The sequence below is a fragment of the Saccopteryx leptura genome, chromosome 7 (genome assembly GCF_036850995.1).
Source record: "Saccopteryx leptura isolate mSacLep1 chromosome 7, mSacLep1_pri_phased_curated, whole genome shotgun sequence".
Taxonomy (NCBI): Eukaryota; Metazoa; Chordata; class Mammalia; order Chiroptera; family Emballonuridae; genus Saccopteryx; species Saccopteryx leptura.
Window position 1 is genome coordinate 1117089 of NC_089509.1, and position 13864 is coordinate 1130952.

Consider the following 13864-nt stretch of genomic DNA (forward strand, 5'->3'; position numbering starts at 1 on the left):
ACACACATGTATGCCCACGTGTGTCCCCATTCACACAGAGCCCTGTGCACATGCAAACACACACACATACTCCCTCTTTCCTCTGCCTCTAGCCCATCATCTGACCTTCATTACCCCATGGCAAGCAGAGTAAGAGAAAAAAGAAGGCTTTTATTGAGGAGGGCATGCCATCAATCCCCTGTTTTTGGCTCCTTACCAATCCCCTACGAGTTTCACTGTCAGGCCTGCCTATCTTGACATGGAAATAATCCTTGAGAAACCACGTGTTTTGTAGCCACTATGGGCAAGTGTTCTTGGAATGAGAGGGGATCTTGGAGACTCAGTATTGACCGCTGGCCTTCTCTGCATCAACCAGACATATTCCTGACCCCCGCCCTGATCCTTTAACCTGCTCTCCCTCCTTGGTCCCCCACCTCAGGAAATGGTCCATCTGTGCATCACCCCTGACTCAGGTCAGAAACCAAGGAGTCATGCTTGACAGCTCCCTCTGTCTCCTCCCTTCTTCCAAGCAGTCACCAAAGTCTGATCCACGCTCTCTTCCACATAGCACCCTGACCGCTTCACTCCTTTTTACTGCGATGGCAGCTGCCCTAGTATAGGTCACCTTCACTGACCACCTGGAGCACGGGACCCACCACCCACAGCTTCAGCCATAGCCCTCGGTCTTTCTCAACTCGAGGCGAGAGTAAGCTTTCTGACATGTAGATCCCAGCTCCCTCCTCCACTCCCCCTCCCCTTCAGAATTCAGACAGACAGTGACACAGTGGGAAGCCTGCCTCTGTCCCAGGCAGTGGCTCCAAGCCACACTAGACTTCTCTAAGCACCCTGAAGGCACCCAGTTCTTCCCATCTCTGAGTCTTCACATGACCGCTGCCTCCGCCCCATTTCTTCCTCACTGCCCAGATCAGTCAGCGCATCCCGGGTCTCACTTGGGCAGCTCTGCCTCAGGACAGGATGCTGATCTATGTAGAACCTCATTATACCTGTACTGGTTGTCTAACGTTTGTTAACCCAAGAGGTGAGGACACAGGTCAGCTGTGTTCTCCATACCCAGCACACTGCTTGGAAAAGGCTGTGGATGTTTGCCAAAGGTGTGACTGGGTAAGTGACTGGGTGTTGGGTTATGAAGCCCACCAGGCCCCAGACTGAAACCCTTCCCCAAACCCAGCCTGTGGCTCCTTCAGGTAGAGGTCCTTGTATCCCCTACAATCAACTTCTTGTGCTCCTCCAAGGCTCGCAAGGCATGCTTTGTTGGCTTGTTGTCCCTCCTGGAGACAGAGAACAAGGACTCGGTCTCTTTTACTTTATTGTACTGTATCACTCCCATCCCCATGGGCCGAATTCTGCCAGCCTGTCCCGTATCACCAGCCTGTCCCATGTCTCCAGTCTGTCCCGTGTCTCCAGCCTGTCCCGTGTCTCCAGCCTGTCCCGTGTCTCCAGCCTGTCCCGTATCACCAGCCTGTCCCGTATCACCAGCCTGTCCCATGTCTCCAGCCTGTCCCGTGTCTCCAGCCTGTCCCATATCACCAGCCTGTCCCGTATCACCAGCCTGTCCCGTATCACCAGCCTGTCCCATGTCTCCAGCCTGTCCCGTGTCTCCAGCCTGTCCCATATCACCAGCCTGTCCCGTATCACCAGCCTGTCCCGTGTGTCCAGCCTGTCCCATGTGTCCAGCCTGTCCCGTATCACCAGCCTGTCCCGTATCACCAGCCTGTCCCGTATCACCAGCCTGTCCCATGTGTCCAGCCTGTCCCGTGTCTCCAGCCTGTCCCGTGTCTCCAGCCTGTCCCGTATCACCAGCCTGTCCTGTGTCTCCAGCCTGTCCCGTGTCTCCAGCCTGTCCCGTGTCTCCAGCCTGTCCCATGCCACCAGCCTGTCCCGTATCACCAGCCTGTCCTGTGCCGCCAGCCTGTTCCGTGCTGCCAGCCTGTCCCACTTGCATAGCTGGTCCTGGGAGCCTGCTATCCAGTGTGCTTGCATTGGGAATGGTTTGTGTCTTGACAATCCTGGCTCACCAAGGGGCCCTCTCAGACTTCATGTGGAGACAGGGCTTTGGGCAGGGGCATGTGAAGGTCAGACCAGACCCTTGGCTCCTCTGACAGTGCCCAGAGGCCTTTGTCCTGCCAAATCTTTTAACGAGCCAGGTTCACCTGAGTCAGCTAGATTGTCCCAGTTCCTCACTCTCCTAACTTGATCTCTTCCTGCACTTTACTATGTGCCAGAATATCCATTATCTTTATTTGGCTCCATGGCTTGGCTCCCTCAGCACCCTGTCTCCCCTCACCACTGGCCTTCATCACAGTCTCCACTGAGTATCACTTTCCTCACCTATCTCTTGGTCAGCTTGTCAACCTGCATTCAGGAGTGTTGGGACACCAGCCAAGAGGTGTCCTGCCTTGCTTTACCCCCACCAAACTAAACAAGCAAGGGTGTCTCACAAATCTCCCACCTGCCTCCTAATATCTAGTATAACATACAACCTAAAGATGCAGACAATCAGTGATATTGATTTCCATTTTCACCCTAACTTTACCTGATAACTCACTCAGATTCATGAGGAGAGTATGTGGCTCAAGAGGGGGATAGATGCCAGGGCCATAGCATGGCTCTCTGGATGCTTTTAGCTATGGGGCCTTCTCTAGTCATGCTGTGGGTGCTGAGGGAATGCACAGACTGCGGGCCTTCCGAGTGCACTCATGCTAGCACCTGTGCTTGTAAGTGAGAGTCCTTGGTCAGGTAGGAGTTAAACTTATCTTCCATTTTCTGAAGCAGGTAAACTAAGATCTTCATACCTATTGTTCTGGAAATTTTCAAAGCCAAATATGTCCAGGAGTCCGATGGACCTTTGCACGTGTTTGGGGTCCTGAGCAGGAGGGGTGAAAATCGCAGCATTGATCTTCTTGACAATCCACAGGAAGAGGTGCGCGTAGATGCCCTGCGGAGACATGAGGTATGGCCAATGGGCTTTGAAGCACAGGAGGAAGGCTGTCCTTTTCTCCAAGTTCACCTAGAAAGGCCACACACACACTGGGTCTCGCAGACCCGTTGAAGGATACCATCCCTTACTGTAAAAGCAGGAAGCCAAGCCCAGAGAGGCTAGAAGGCCAGTGACTGGCAGAATCAGGACTTGATCAGCTATCTCTGCTCTGTCCTGCTTGCCACCAACAAGGCAGGAAGCCACGTCCAATAGGTAGCTGCCCGTTCTGTAGCTCTGTACCTTGACAAAGGCATCCCTCCGGTCGGCAGCCTGGGCAATGTTCAGAGGCCTGGTGACAAATTCCCCGCAGATGAGGATGGAATGCTTAGTCAGACAGTCCCGCAGGGCCTGGTGCTTCACCTGGGAAGGTAGGTGGACAGCTGGTGAGGCACGGCCCAGTTCCGGGACTCTGACTTGTTTGTGCTCTGTTTTCTCTCATGACAAACACCTACACCTAAGGTCAGAAAGTGAAAGATGTTCATGACTAGGGCCAGGCCAGATGGGGACCAGCGTCAGTGCCGTGGGTGGGCCTCGGCAGAGGTCAGTCTGAGCACTGAGGAATCAGAGCACTCAGGAGGGATGCACAAATTGAGTGGACCCTGAGCATACTGGCTGCTTGGCTGACTAGCCCTGTGCTGGAACCCTTGGGGCTCAGAAAGAGGCTAGCTGCACCAGGTAGAGCTTGTTAAGAAATGGGCAGGGTGGGCTTTGAGACCAGGCCATTGACATCTGGATATGTCCCAACCAAAGCTACTCTTAGAGGTAGTTTGAACATCTGAAGGAGCAGAAGGGATCTGGATGGGCCAGGCCCCAACCATGCAAGGAAGACCCAGCTGGCAAAACCCCAAAGTTCTAAGAAGCCTGCTCCAAATGAAGAATGTGAGCCCTACGATGTGCCTAATGTGACTGCTTTTTCTTCCCTTTTCTTTCTTTTTTTTCTTCCTGCCTCCTTCCCTCCCTCTCTCCTCCCCTCCCTCCTTCCCTCCTTCCCTCCCTTCCTTCCTTCCTTCCTTCCTTCCTTCCTTCCTTCCTTCCTTCCTTCCTTCCTTCCTTCCTTCTGTACTTCCTTCTTTTCTCTCTCTCTCTCTCTCTCTCTTTCTCTCCCTCTCCCTTACTCTCACTCTTTCTTTCTTTCTTTTTGCTTCTGATCCTATTAATTTCCCACCAGAACGGTCAACAGGGTATGATTGGAGAACGTCATACTGTCCCTTATGCAGACATGTCCCTGCCCATGCCTGTAATTTTTCCTCTTAGTGGAATCTCTATTTTTCTCTGGAATATCCTGAAGGCCAGTGGTGTGAGCACACCTCACTTTCCCAGAATAGCGTGGCTCATGAGGAAGCCATAGGGATGAGGCTGTGAGCAAGGATGTGTGATGTGAGCTGGGAAGGTCCACAGTATAGGTCACTGGGTTGGGTGGCTGAGCAGGAGAGCCTGGGGAGCAGTGGGGTGGCGAGTGAGACATCATTTTGCTGCTGCATCAGAGGTCAGCTCACAATGCTTTGCTCTGGACCCCACCCCCAGGGCCATGATGCACAGAAGGGTGCAGGGGCTGAGTGAGAGCCTAGGACATGGGTGGGAAGCAGGAGCAGGCATCAGGATGGGTGACGAGAGTCAGGATCAGGGGTTCATCAGCCCAGGCCCCTGTGACCTCCTCACAGACAAGAAGCTGGCAGACACAACACCAGGTTACCTCCAGTAACTTCACCACGATGGGAAAGGTGGGAGTCTCCATCACATCGGAGGAATCCAGGTTCTCAAAGACTGCAGCTGCAGGAAGAAGTATTAACTCTGAGTGGCAAAGCATCCCGAAGTGACCAGAAGGGGAGGCCAGTAAGGCGTGGCCTGGGGCAGCCCTGGTCTCTGTGACACTGCCTCCCCCAAGCCCTTCTCCAGAACCAGTGTCCTCAGGTGGTTCTGCTTCCTGCTCTGCTCAAATCAGGGCCTGGGGTCAAAAGAAAGTTTGAAGAAGTTTGGTCTTGTTTGCAAGGAGAAGCCTGGTAGATTGGGGAGGGAGTGTCTATTAAGGAAGGAGATGAGTTATTAGTCCCCTTCAACCCACTCTGCTGTCCATAGAAGCCTCGGTATTTCCAAGTTTATTAAGTCAAATAAGCAGACGTTAACAGAATACCATTGTGAGCCAGGCCCAGCCTGGTTGGCCTCCCAAGTTCCTTCTCTTTGAGTTGACCTCCACCTTAGGGTTGCCAGGATGGTATCAGGAGGGGGTGTTTTTTTCTGTATTTTTTTAACTTTAAAAAATTGTACAATAAAGCATACAGATAAAGCCTTGATCCAGGTAGCTCCAAAGGTTAGAGTGTCATCCCAATATGCCAAGGTTGTGGGTTCGATCCCCAGTTAGGGTATCAACCAATGAATGCATGAATAAGTGGAACAACAAATTGATGTTTTGCTTTCTCTCTCTCTCTCTCTCTCTCTCTCTCTCTCTCTCTGTCTCCCTTCCTTTCTCTCTAAAATCAATCAATCAATAAAAAAATTTAAAGCATACAGATTAAAAAGTACGTAAGACTGGAAGGCATGCTACAATGAATAATTATTAAGTCAGCACTGTGTAACCACTACTAGTGAAAACACAGAGCCTCATCAACACCTGAAGTTAGGTTAGCATGATCCTTTCCTGCAAGGACCTTGCTTCTCTCTGCAGAGAAAACCACCTTCCTAACTTTTATGATGACCACTTCCTTGTTTTTTCTTTTTTTTACTACCTACATATTAGTCCCTGAATAGTGTTTAGTTTTACCTGTTTTTAAGTCCTGTGTAAGTGTGATATAAAAAGTCTGCAGTCTTTGTGGCTGGCTTCATTCTCTCAATGTCACATTTAGAACTCTCTTCCATGTCCCAATGCCTCTGCTTGTCACACCCACCTTGCATTTGTAGAAGTACCCAGTTTAGTTGGTAGATTACATGGTCAGCTGTTACAACTCACTTGGAGTAGATTTCCTCATAGGGTGTGAGACAGTGGTCTAAGTTCATGTTTTCCCCATGGACACCTAATTACTCCAGGACAGTTTATTAAAGCGTCTTTCTGCTTCCTATGCTCTGTGAACTGATGTGTCTCTGAGTTCTAGAGCCAGCCATAAACTCTTCAAATACTGCCTAGGCCTCATTAATTTTCTCCTTTTTTTCAGGACTCCAGTTCAAGGTAGACTAGTGTTCTCACTGTATCATCTAGGTCAAGTGCTTGGTGGTCTTTAATCCCCAGATCACCTGGATGCTTAAAAACTGGTTTGCAAGTTCATGTATGGCTTTGTCTACTCCACTTTACCTTCACCTCCATAGGGTAGCTCTTTGGGGTCCCAGCTTAAAAGCGGCGGGGGTGATTTATCGAGTCTTCACCTTTGGAGAGCCCCAACCTTTAACATCTTCTCCCTAACCCCACAGGCCTCCAAAATTATAGCTAAAACTGTCCATGTATATTTCCAGGACAGGGTTAGATAGCGTGACTTCTGCCGGCTCTTCAGGGGAATACCTGAGAAATTTCTTTCTCTTCCTCTCCTGGTTCTCCCACTCTCCTTCCCCAAGGGGCACTGTTTTGGGGAAGAACATTACCTGTAAACTCCACATTCCCCAGGTGGAGAATGGCTGCCAGCAGCTTGCTGAGGTCCCAGTTCTCGGAGTCAGAGAACATGAGGATCTTCAAGGCTGAGCGGACATGGGCATAGTCCTTGGCATCGTTGAGCCCCTCACAGTAGGTGCAGTTACCCTGAAGAATCAGGCATCTCAGCTTTTTGTAAGGGCCAACCCACACCCCACCTCTTTCTTGTAGGTCCAACAAGGCAGAGAAGCCTTATGGACTTGGCCAAAGGCTGAGTGACACTTCATAAGCTCTGGGTGGACCCTGAGGGCCACAAGGAGGCCCAAGCTCAGGAAGCATACAGAAGTACTTTCAGAGGCAGAACCAGAGGAACAGACCCATAGCGCTGGGCTCTGCAACCTGCACTGGCCTCAGTCGAGCCATTCAGCTTCTCTGAGCCTCCTGTCACCATCCGCATAACACCTGCCTTACCCTCTCTGGGGAATCCCATGGGTTCATTTAATAAACACCCCATGGCCCTGGCCAGTTGGCTCAGCGGTAGAGCATCGGCCTGGCGTGCGGGGGACCCGGGTTCGATTCCCGGCCAGGGCACATAGGAGAAACGCCCGTTTGCTTCTCCACCCCCCCCCTCCTTCCTCTCTGTCTCTCTCTTCCCCTCCCGCAGCCAAGGCTCCATTGGAGCAAAGATGGCTTGGGCGCTGGGGATGGCTCCTTGGCCTCTGCCCCAGGCGCTAGAGTGGCTCTGGTCGCTGCAGAGCGACGCCCTGGAGGGGCAAAGCGTCGCCCCTGGTGGGCGTGCCGGGTGGATCCCGGTCTGGCGCATGCGGGAGTCTGTCTGACTGTCTCTCCCCGTTTCCAGCTTCAGAAAAATACAAAAAAATAAAAAATAAATAAATAAACACTCCACCTGACCAGGCGGTGGCGCAGTGGATAGAGTGTTGGACTGGGATGTGGAGGACCCAGGTTCAAGACCCTGAGGTCACCAGCTTGAGCACGGGCTCATCTGGTTTGAGCAAGGCTCATCAGCTTGAGCCCAAGGTCGCTGGCTCAAGCAAGGGGTTACTCAGTCTGCTGTAGCCTCCCCGCCCCCTCCCCCAATCAAGGCACATATGAGAAATCAATCAGTGAACAACTAAAGAATCGCAACGAAGAATTGATGTTTCTCATCTCTCTCTCTTCCTGTCTGTCTGTCCCTATCTGTCCCTCTCTCTGACTCTCTCTGTCTCTGCCACAAAAAAATAAAATAATAATAATAATAAACACTTCCCAAGGCTTGCTGTGTGTCGGGCTCTATGCTACTGCTGGGAATTCAGAAACGGAGAGATATGGCCCTGCCCTGGGTGCTGTGCATGGAGGAGGGGCAGGCAGGAAGCACGTGACTGTTTTATAGACCAAAGCAAACAGGGCCACCCTGCTGGCCACGGGGGTGAGGCTTCCAGGAGAAGGCTATTGAGCTGACCCCACCTGCCAGGCTTCTAAGGAATGTAGGGGAGAGGATGGTTGAAGCAGAAAACAGATGGTGTTGGACAGGGAGGTGGGAGGCAAGAGCTGAAACTACAAGGAATTTGGGGTTAGTGCTGAGGAAGGAGATTCCTGAGGATGGTGGGATTTGGAGGGACTTGGAAACCAAGCTACAAGGGCCCCAGGAGAATTGTCATTGGAGATGCAGTCCATCAGACCTGCATGTGGAAGGTCTGCAGTATGACTGCTAGAGTAGGGGTCAAGCCTGAAGGATGGGTAATAAATTAGGTCAGAGGAGGGAACCAGGGTCTGGCCATGGTCTGCGCCATAGTTGAGGAAGACCCTGAGACAGTGAAACTCACGAGAGAGGGCTGCACCGGAAACTGATTCTAGAGGTGGAATCCATCCTTTCCCTTGTCAGTAAACTGTCCTGGGCAGGGGTCGGGGTGGGAATCTGAATGAATGGGGATGTGGCCCAGAACAAGTGCAAGTGAGGTCCTGCCTGTAATGGAGCTCAAGTTCTAGGGACGACCACAGGATGGTGACTGGAGTCAAGCAGGGGAGAAGCATGGAATTGACGGCCCATGACCTGCTGCGTGACAAGCCTTTTGTTCATTGTCCCACAGGAAGGTGAGTTTTGTAGGAAAGGACCATCAATTCAGTGGGAATAAGGAAGCCTCAGGTGAGGGTAGCTCTCCGACAATCATAATGTGGGAACCAGCCACAAAAAGGGGTGGGGTAGGGGAACTGAAAAGGGAACCCTTTGGAGTTTGGACTTTTATGTGGCTAAAGTAAAGGTTGAACAGGTACCAGCCAGCCAGCCCCCTTCCTCCTTCTCCTTTAGATGTTAAGAAGTACGAGGTGGGGTGGGAGGGCTAGAGGGTCAGAGCCAGAGATGCGAAGCAGGGGAGAGGGTTGGAGTGGAACCAGGAACAGTGGGAAGGGGAAAGGGGGAGCAACAGGAGGGGAGGTCTTACCATGGTCAGGTAGTGGTACTCAGAGGGCAACCCCAGGTGCAGCAGCTCCTTCTCCTGGGTGCTCATCCCCATAAGCATGCAGTAGAAGATGTGATAGTTCCGCTCCTCTGGGGCCTGGAGGGGAAGGCGGTCTAGAGAGCTGGAAAGCAGCTCCCTGAGGCTGCAGGGCTTCAGGCTGTTGCCCCAGTCCTGCCCTGGCTCTACTCCAAGGCCTCTTGGCCAGGTGTGGCTCTGGCATTGACTCAAAGGACAGCTGGTCTGGTTGCTGTCCTCATCCTGGGTCCCTGAGGCTGGGCCGGGTCATCCTGCAACGCTGTGCCTGGGGCCACCCACCTTGCCCAGTGACCCCATCTCTGCCAATCACTTCCCCAAAGCCCTGAATGCACCCTTCCTAAAGCCATAAGAGAGGGAGTGATGCCTGGAAACAGACCCTCAACTGGAAACTGGCCCGGCCTCAGAATCAATTCCAGGAAAGGTAAGGAGTAGTAGGCACCAAAAAATTAAGGAAATTACATGGACAGAAAACCCAGAACAGAAAATCCTGTCCTTTCTTTTTCTTGAATGCTAAGTAAGAACCATTATTATCCAATTCTAAGGACCCTTGGACCCTCTCAGGGTAAGACCAGGGCTCAGTGGCACAAGCTAAGGAAGACCTATGAAGGGCTGAGGAGGTCCCTGGGGAAGAAGGCAGGAGGGGCTAGAGTGATGGAAGGGGACCCCTCTTGGAAGCCTCCCCAGCTCCCTGACTCCCCATCCTTGGACAGATAGAGATTGCCCCCAGGAACAGCGCAGCAGGTGGAAGCCTCACCTGCCGGCAGACCCGGGACTTCTCCAGGAGAAACTGCTCAATGCGCGCACTTTTGATGACTCCACTGGGGCTGAAGTAGATGTCGATGTACTTCCCGAAACGGCTGGAGTTGTCATTTCGGATAGTCTTGGCATTTCCAAAGGCTGAGGGCCCGAGGGTGACGCACATGATGGAAGCAGAGAGAAAAAAATGTACTTTTAGTGGGGGTCATCTGGGAAGGCTTCTCAGAAGAGGTGGCAAAGCCCAAAGTGGTGGCAAAACAAGAATACACAAAAAAGGTGAGGGTTCAGAGGTCAGAAAGCACTGGGTGTGCTTGCAGAGGGAGAACGTTGACTGAAGCACAGGGTGCGAGAGGAAAGCAGTGGATGACAGAAAGAACTCCTTAGTGGGTAGGCCTTAGTAGCACAGAGTCTTGAAGACCAGGCTAAAATGTCTGGCTTTAATTCTGCAAGTGACTGGGGAGGGAGGAAAGCTGCTGAGGGAGTGTGGGAGCTGGTTTGCATTTTAGAAAATCTGCTCAAGCTGCAGAGTGGAGGTGGGGTCAGAGAGGGCAAGCTTGCAGGAGAGAGGCCAGGACACAGATGAGGAATTAGCCCAAGAGGCACTGGGGTCACAGCATGAACCAAAGTGTGTCCCATAGAGCTGTTTCTGCAGGCTTTTCAGATATGACCCACACAGCAAGAAAGAGCCTTTGCATTGTGTCTTAGCACACGCACCCCCCATCTGCATACACCATTAAGAGGAAATGCTCAGTGCTGCTCCTTACCAAGAGTAATGTGCTGGAATCATTTTCTATTTATGCTGTTTAGTTGGTTCTAAAAGACTTACTTTACAACCCATTGGTCAGTTGGGATGCAGTTTTAAAATACCATACCACCATATAAAAGAAAGGAAGGAAGAGTGTTCCTTGGTCAAATAGGTTTATGGGACATTGACTGCCTCTCTCCCACGAGGAACCCCAATGCACAGCAGAGACTGAGAGGGCAGCAGCTCAGAACCCTGCTGCGTGTTATTGAGGCCAGTCGTTTGGCAGTTCCTGACAACATAGGATAGCTCCACTTACCCATCCGACCATTTCACTCCTGCATGCGTATTTAAGAGAAGAACATGTGTCCACACTGAAACCTGAATGCAACTGTTGGTAGAGGCTTTATTCATGATTGCTAAAAACTGTAAACAAGCCAGGCAGTCACCCGGTGAACAAACTGTGTGCTCTCCATGCAATGGAATGAAAGGAATGCGTCCTGCTACGGACAACAACATGGGAAGGAACTAGACCCAAAAGGCTATGAGCTGTATGGTTTTGTTTATATGACTTTCTGAAAAAGATAAAATTATAGGGGGAAAACCACAGATCAGTGGTTGCAGTGGTTGGGGCTGGGGCTTGAGGGAAATGTCAGGAGTTATGGGGACATTCTGTATCATGTTTATGATAGGAGTCATATGACTTGTATGAGACGATCAAAACTTATAGAACTGTATATTAAAATGGTGAATTTTTACTCTATGTAAAGAATAACCTCAATTATGAAGAGAAAGAGAAAGTGCTAACCAGTGGCTGATAAACTTGGGGCTGAGGTCATCTGCTTCTAGAATACCCCATAGACACTAAGCACAGGACGGGAGGCACTAGGGCCTAGGCCTGGACCCTAACGCACGACTTGTCACTGGCATCAGCACCAAAGCTCCACATGGGCTTGCTCACGACCTTGTCAGGTCTGCACTGCAGCGTGAATCTCTTCCTGCCCAATTCTGCTCTTTCCTCTCCTATGTGTCCTGCCAGCACCGCAGCCTGAATGGTCTTCTTGCCATTTCTCCCCTAAATAAACCTTCTCCAGTCCTAACTCCAGCTGGCAACTGCTTCCGGGAGGACCCAACTGACATACTTGGCATTTCCCAAGTTGATTTTACCTAGGACCCCTTTTAAAAGGAATATTTGTTATGACCCTGTAGAAAACCCACTCAGTACAAGCTTGTAAGGTCATCAGTCTTTCCCCTTCCTGCTTACTGGGAGGCTCCACACTACCACCCACCCCCATTCTTGTCTTTCATGTCCTGAGGAATCCTGAAAAGTGGCTGAAAGTGTGTGTCTCTCCTGTCCTTCCCTAGGGCCACCTTCAGGTGGGAAGGTTTCAGCCCACAGGAAGGGCCTGGGGAGGAGGATTTGTCCCAAGGGTGACTGCTCACCTTCCAGAATGGGGTTGGCCTCCAGGACCTGCTGCTCAATCCAGGAATGCTGGCCACTGACGGTTGCCAAGAACTGCAGGATGAGCTTGGTGGTCTCTGTCTTCCCTGCTCCAGACTCGCCGCTATAAAGACAGCATGCTGGGAATGAGTTAACGGAAAAAACTGGGGGGTCCTGGCTGGTTGGCTCAGTGGTAGAGTGTTGGCTCTGCATGTGGAAGTTCCGGGTTCAATTCCTGGTCAGGGCACACAGGAGAAGCGCCCATCTGCTTCTCCACTCTTCCCCCTCTCCTTTCTCTCTGTCTCTCAATTCCTCTCCCACAGCCAAGGCTCTATTGGAGCAAAGTTGGCCCAGGCACTGAGGATGGCTCCATGGCCTCTGCCTCAGATGTTAGAACGGCTCTGGTTGCAATGGAGCAATGGCCCAGATGGGCAGAGCATTACCCCCTGGCGGGCTTGCCAGATGGATCTTGGTTGAGCGCATACAGGAGTTTGTCTCTCTGCCTCCCCGCTTCTCACTTCAGAAAAAAACAAAAATAAAAACAAAAAACAACAACTGGGTTTTCAGGGCCTCTCAGCTCTCCTGCAAACCTTCCACAGGTCTCCTTTCTGGGGCAGTCAGAACAGAGGTGCTGGCTCCCCGTGCAGAACTCCCATTACACTTGGCTGGAGTCTCCTACAATTTCAGACTGTATTTTGTAGTAATTGGTGTTTCTGTCTTTCATTTCTGCTCAGCAGTGAGCCCTGGAGGGGCAGGGTCTGTTTGGTTCATTCCAGGGTTACAGGTACAGTGCTCAGTAATAATAGATGAGTGAGAAAGACCCCAGGACACAACACCTTGTTGTGACATGCTCTCTCTGTGAGCAGTGAGTTCCCCTTGGCTGGAAGGAAATGGCACTGGTTTTTTGGGAAGCAATTTGGCACAGGTATCAAAAACTTCAGAGTTATCCTGCATTAGCCCAAGAAAATAATCCTAAAATCAGAAAAAAAGCTTTCTCCATACAGCTTGCTGCTAGTAAAAGCATTATTTATTTATCACTGCATTTGTGGAAAATCAGAAGTAACCTAAATGGGGGAAATTAGTTATGAATTATCTCATCAGAGAACATGATGCAACTATTGAAATCAAGTCTACCCAGAGCTTGCAGCAATAAGGTCAATGCTATGTGAGTTATATCATTAGTTAAGTGACAGGTGTTGGTCCTGTTCAGTATCATTTTAACCCAGTAAATAGGCAAAGTCTTTTCTTCTAAAAAATATCTAGCCTTTTTTTTTCTGGAATAGTTTTTTCTGAGCTATTTTAAAATTTCCATAGTGAACACAATATTAATTTCATGGTGATGAGATACGAAAACTAGTTTCTAAAAATGACTTAGGACATTTTAATTAAGTTAGAAAATATATTTGTATCTGGCACATAAGCACACACTCAAATTTTCAGTGGTTAATATGACTATGATTATTAGTAAGATTTAAATGTTACTTTTGTGTAAATTATTCTTTGTTACTGAAACGGTCAAGCTTGACAGATGAAGACAGAAGGGTGCCATGTCTTGCTGATGAGAGCATAGCCCACAAGGGGGCAGTGCTGTTCGCCAAGGCCAGATGCAGACCTCCAGGCCCTACCCAGCTCTGCGCAGTCAAAAAGCTGCATTTTCCCAAGCTCCTCAGGGGGCTCCTGTAACTTACAGTTGGCAAAATTAATGAACTCTCACAATCCCATTTGGAGCCTCTACTCCTTGCCAATTTTGTTTCCCCTCTTGTACTATTTTGAAGCAAATCCCAGATGAAATATTGTTTCATCTGAAGATATTGATTTTTTTTAAAAGTTTTGGTCAAAAAGTCCACATGTGCTGTGCCAGTAAAGTCAGCCAGATCATCCAGTTTCTGCTGAGTCCCAGACC

The 13864-nt window shown here is 50.4% G+C and overlaps 1 protein-coding gene across 1 annotated transcript in view; it reads right to left on the reverse strand.

The window, feature by feature from the left end:
• The window catches only part of MYO7B (myosin VIIB), a 90110-nt gene that overhangs the window by 55345 nt on the left and 20901 nt on the right, over positions 1–13864 (reverse strand). The window contains exons 6-12 of the mRNA XM_066345420.1: positions 11964–12085; positions 9777–9919; positions 8969–9082; positions 6545–6698; positions 4671–4747; positions 3218–3337; positions 2793–2935 (exon numbers count right to left, since the gene is read on the reverse strand). Coding sequence (XP_066201517.1) covers positions 2793–2935; positions 3218–3337; positions 4671–4747; positions 6545–6698; positions 8969–9082; positions 9777–9919; positions 11964–12085 — 873 coding nt within the window. The remainder of the gene's footprint in view (positions 1–2792; positions 2936–3217; positions 3338–4670; positions 4748–6544; positions 6699–8968; positions 9083–9776; positions 9920–11963; positions 12086–13864) is intronic.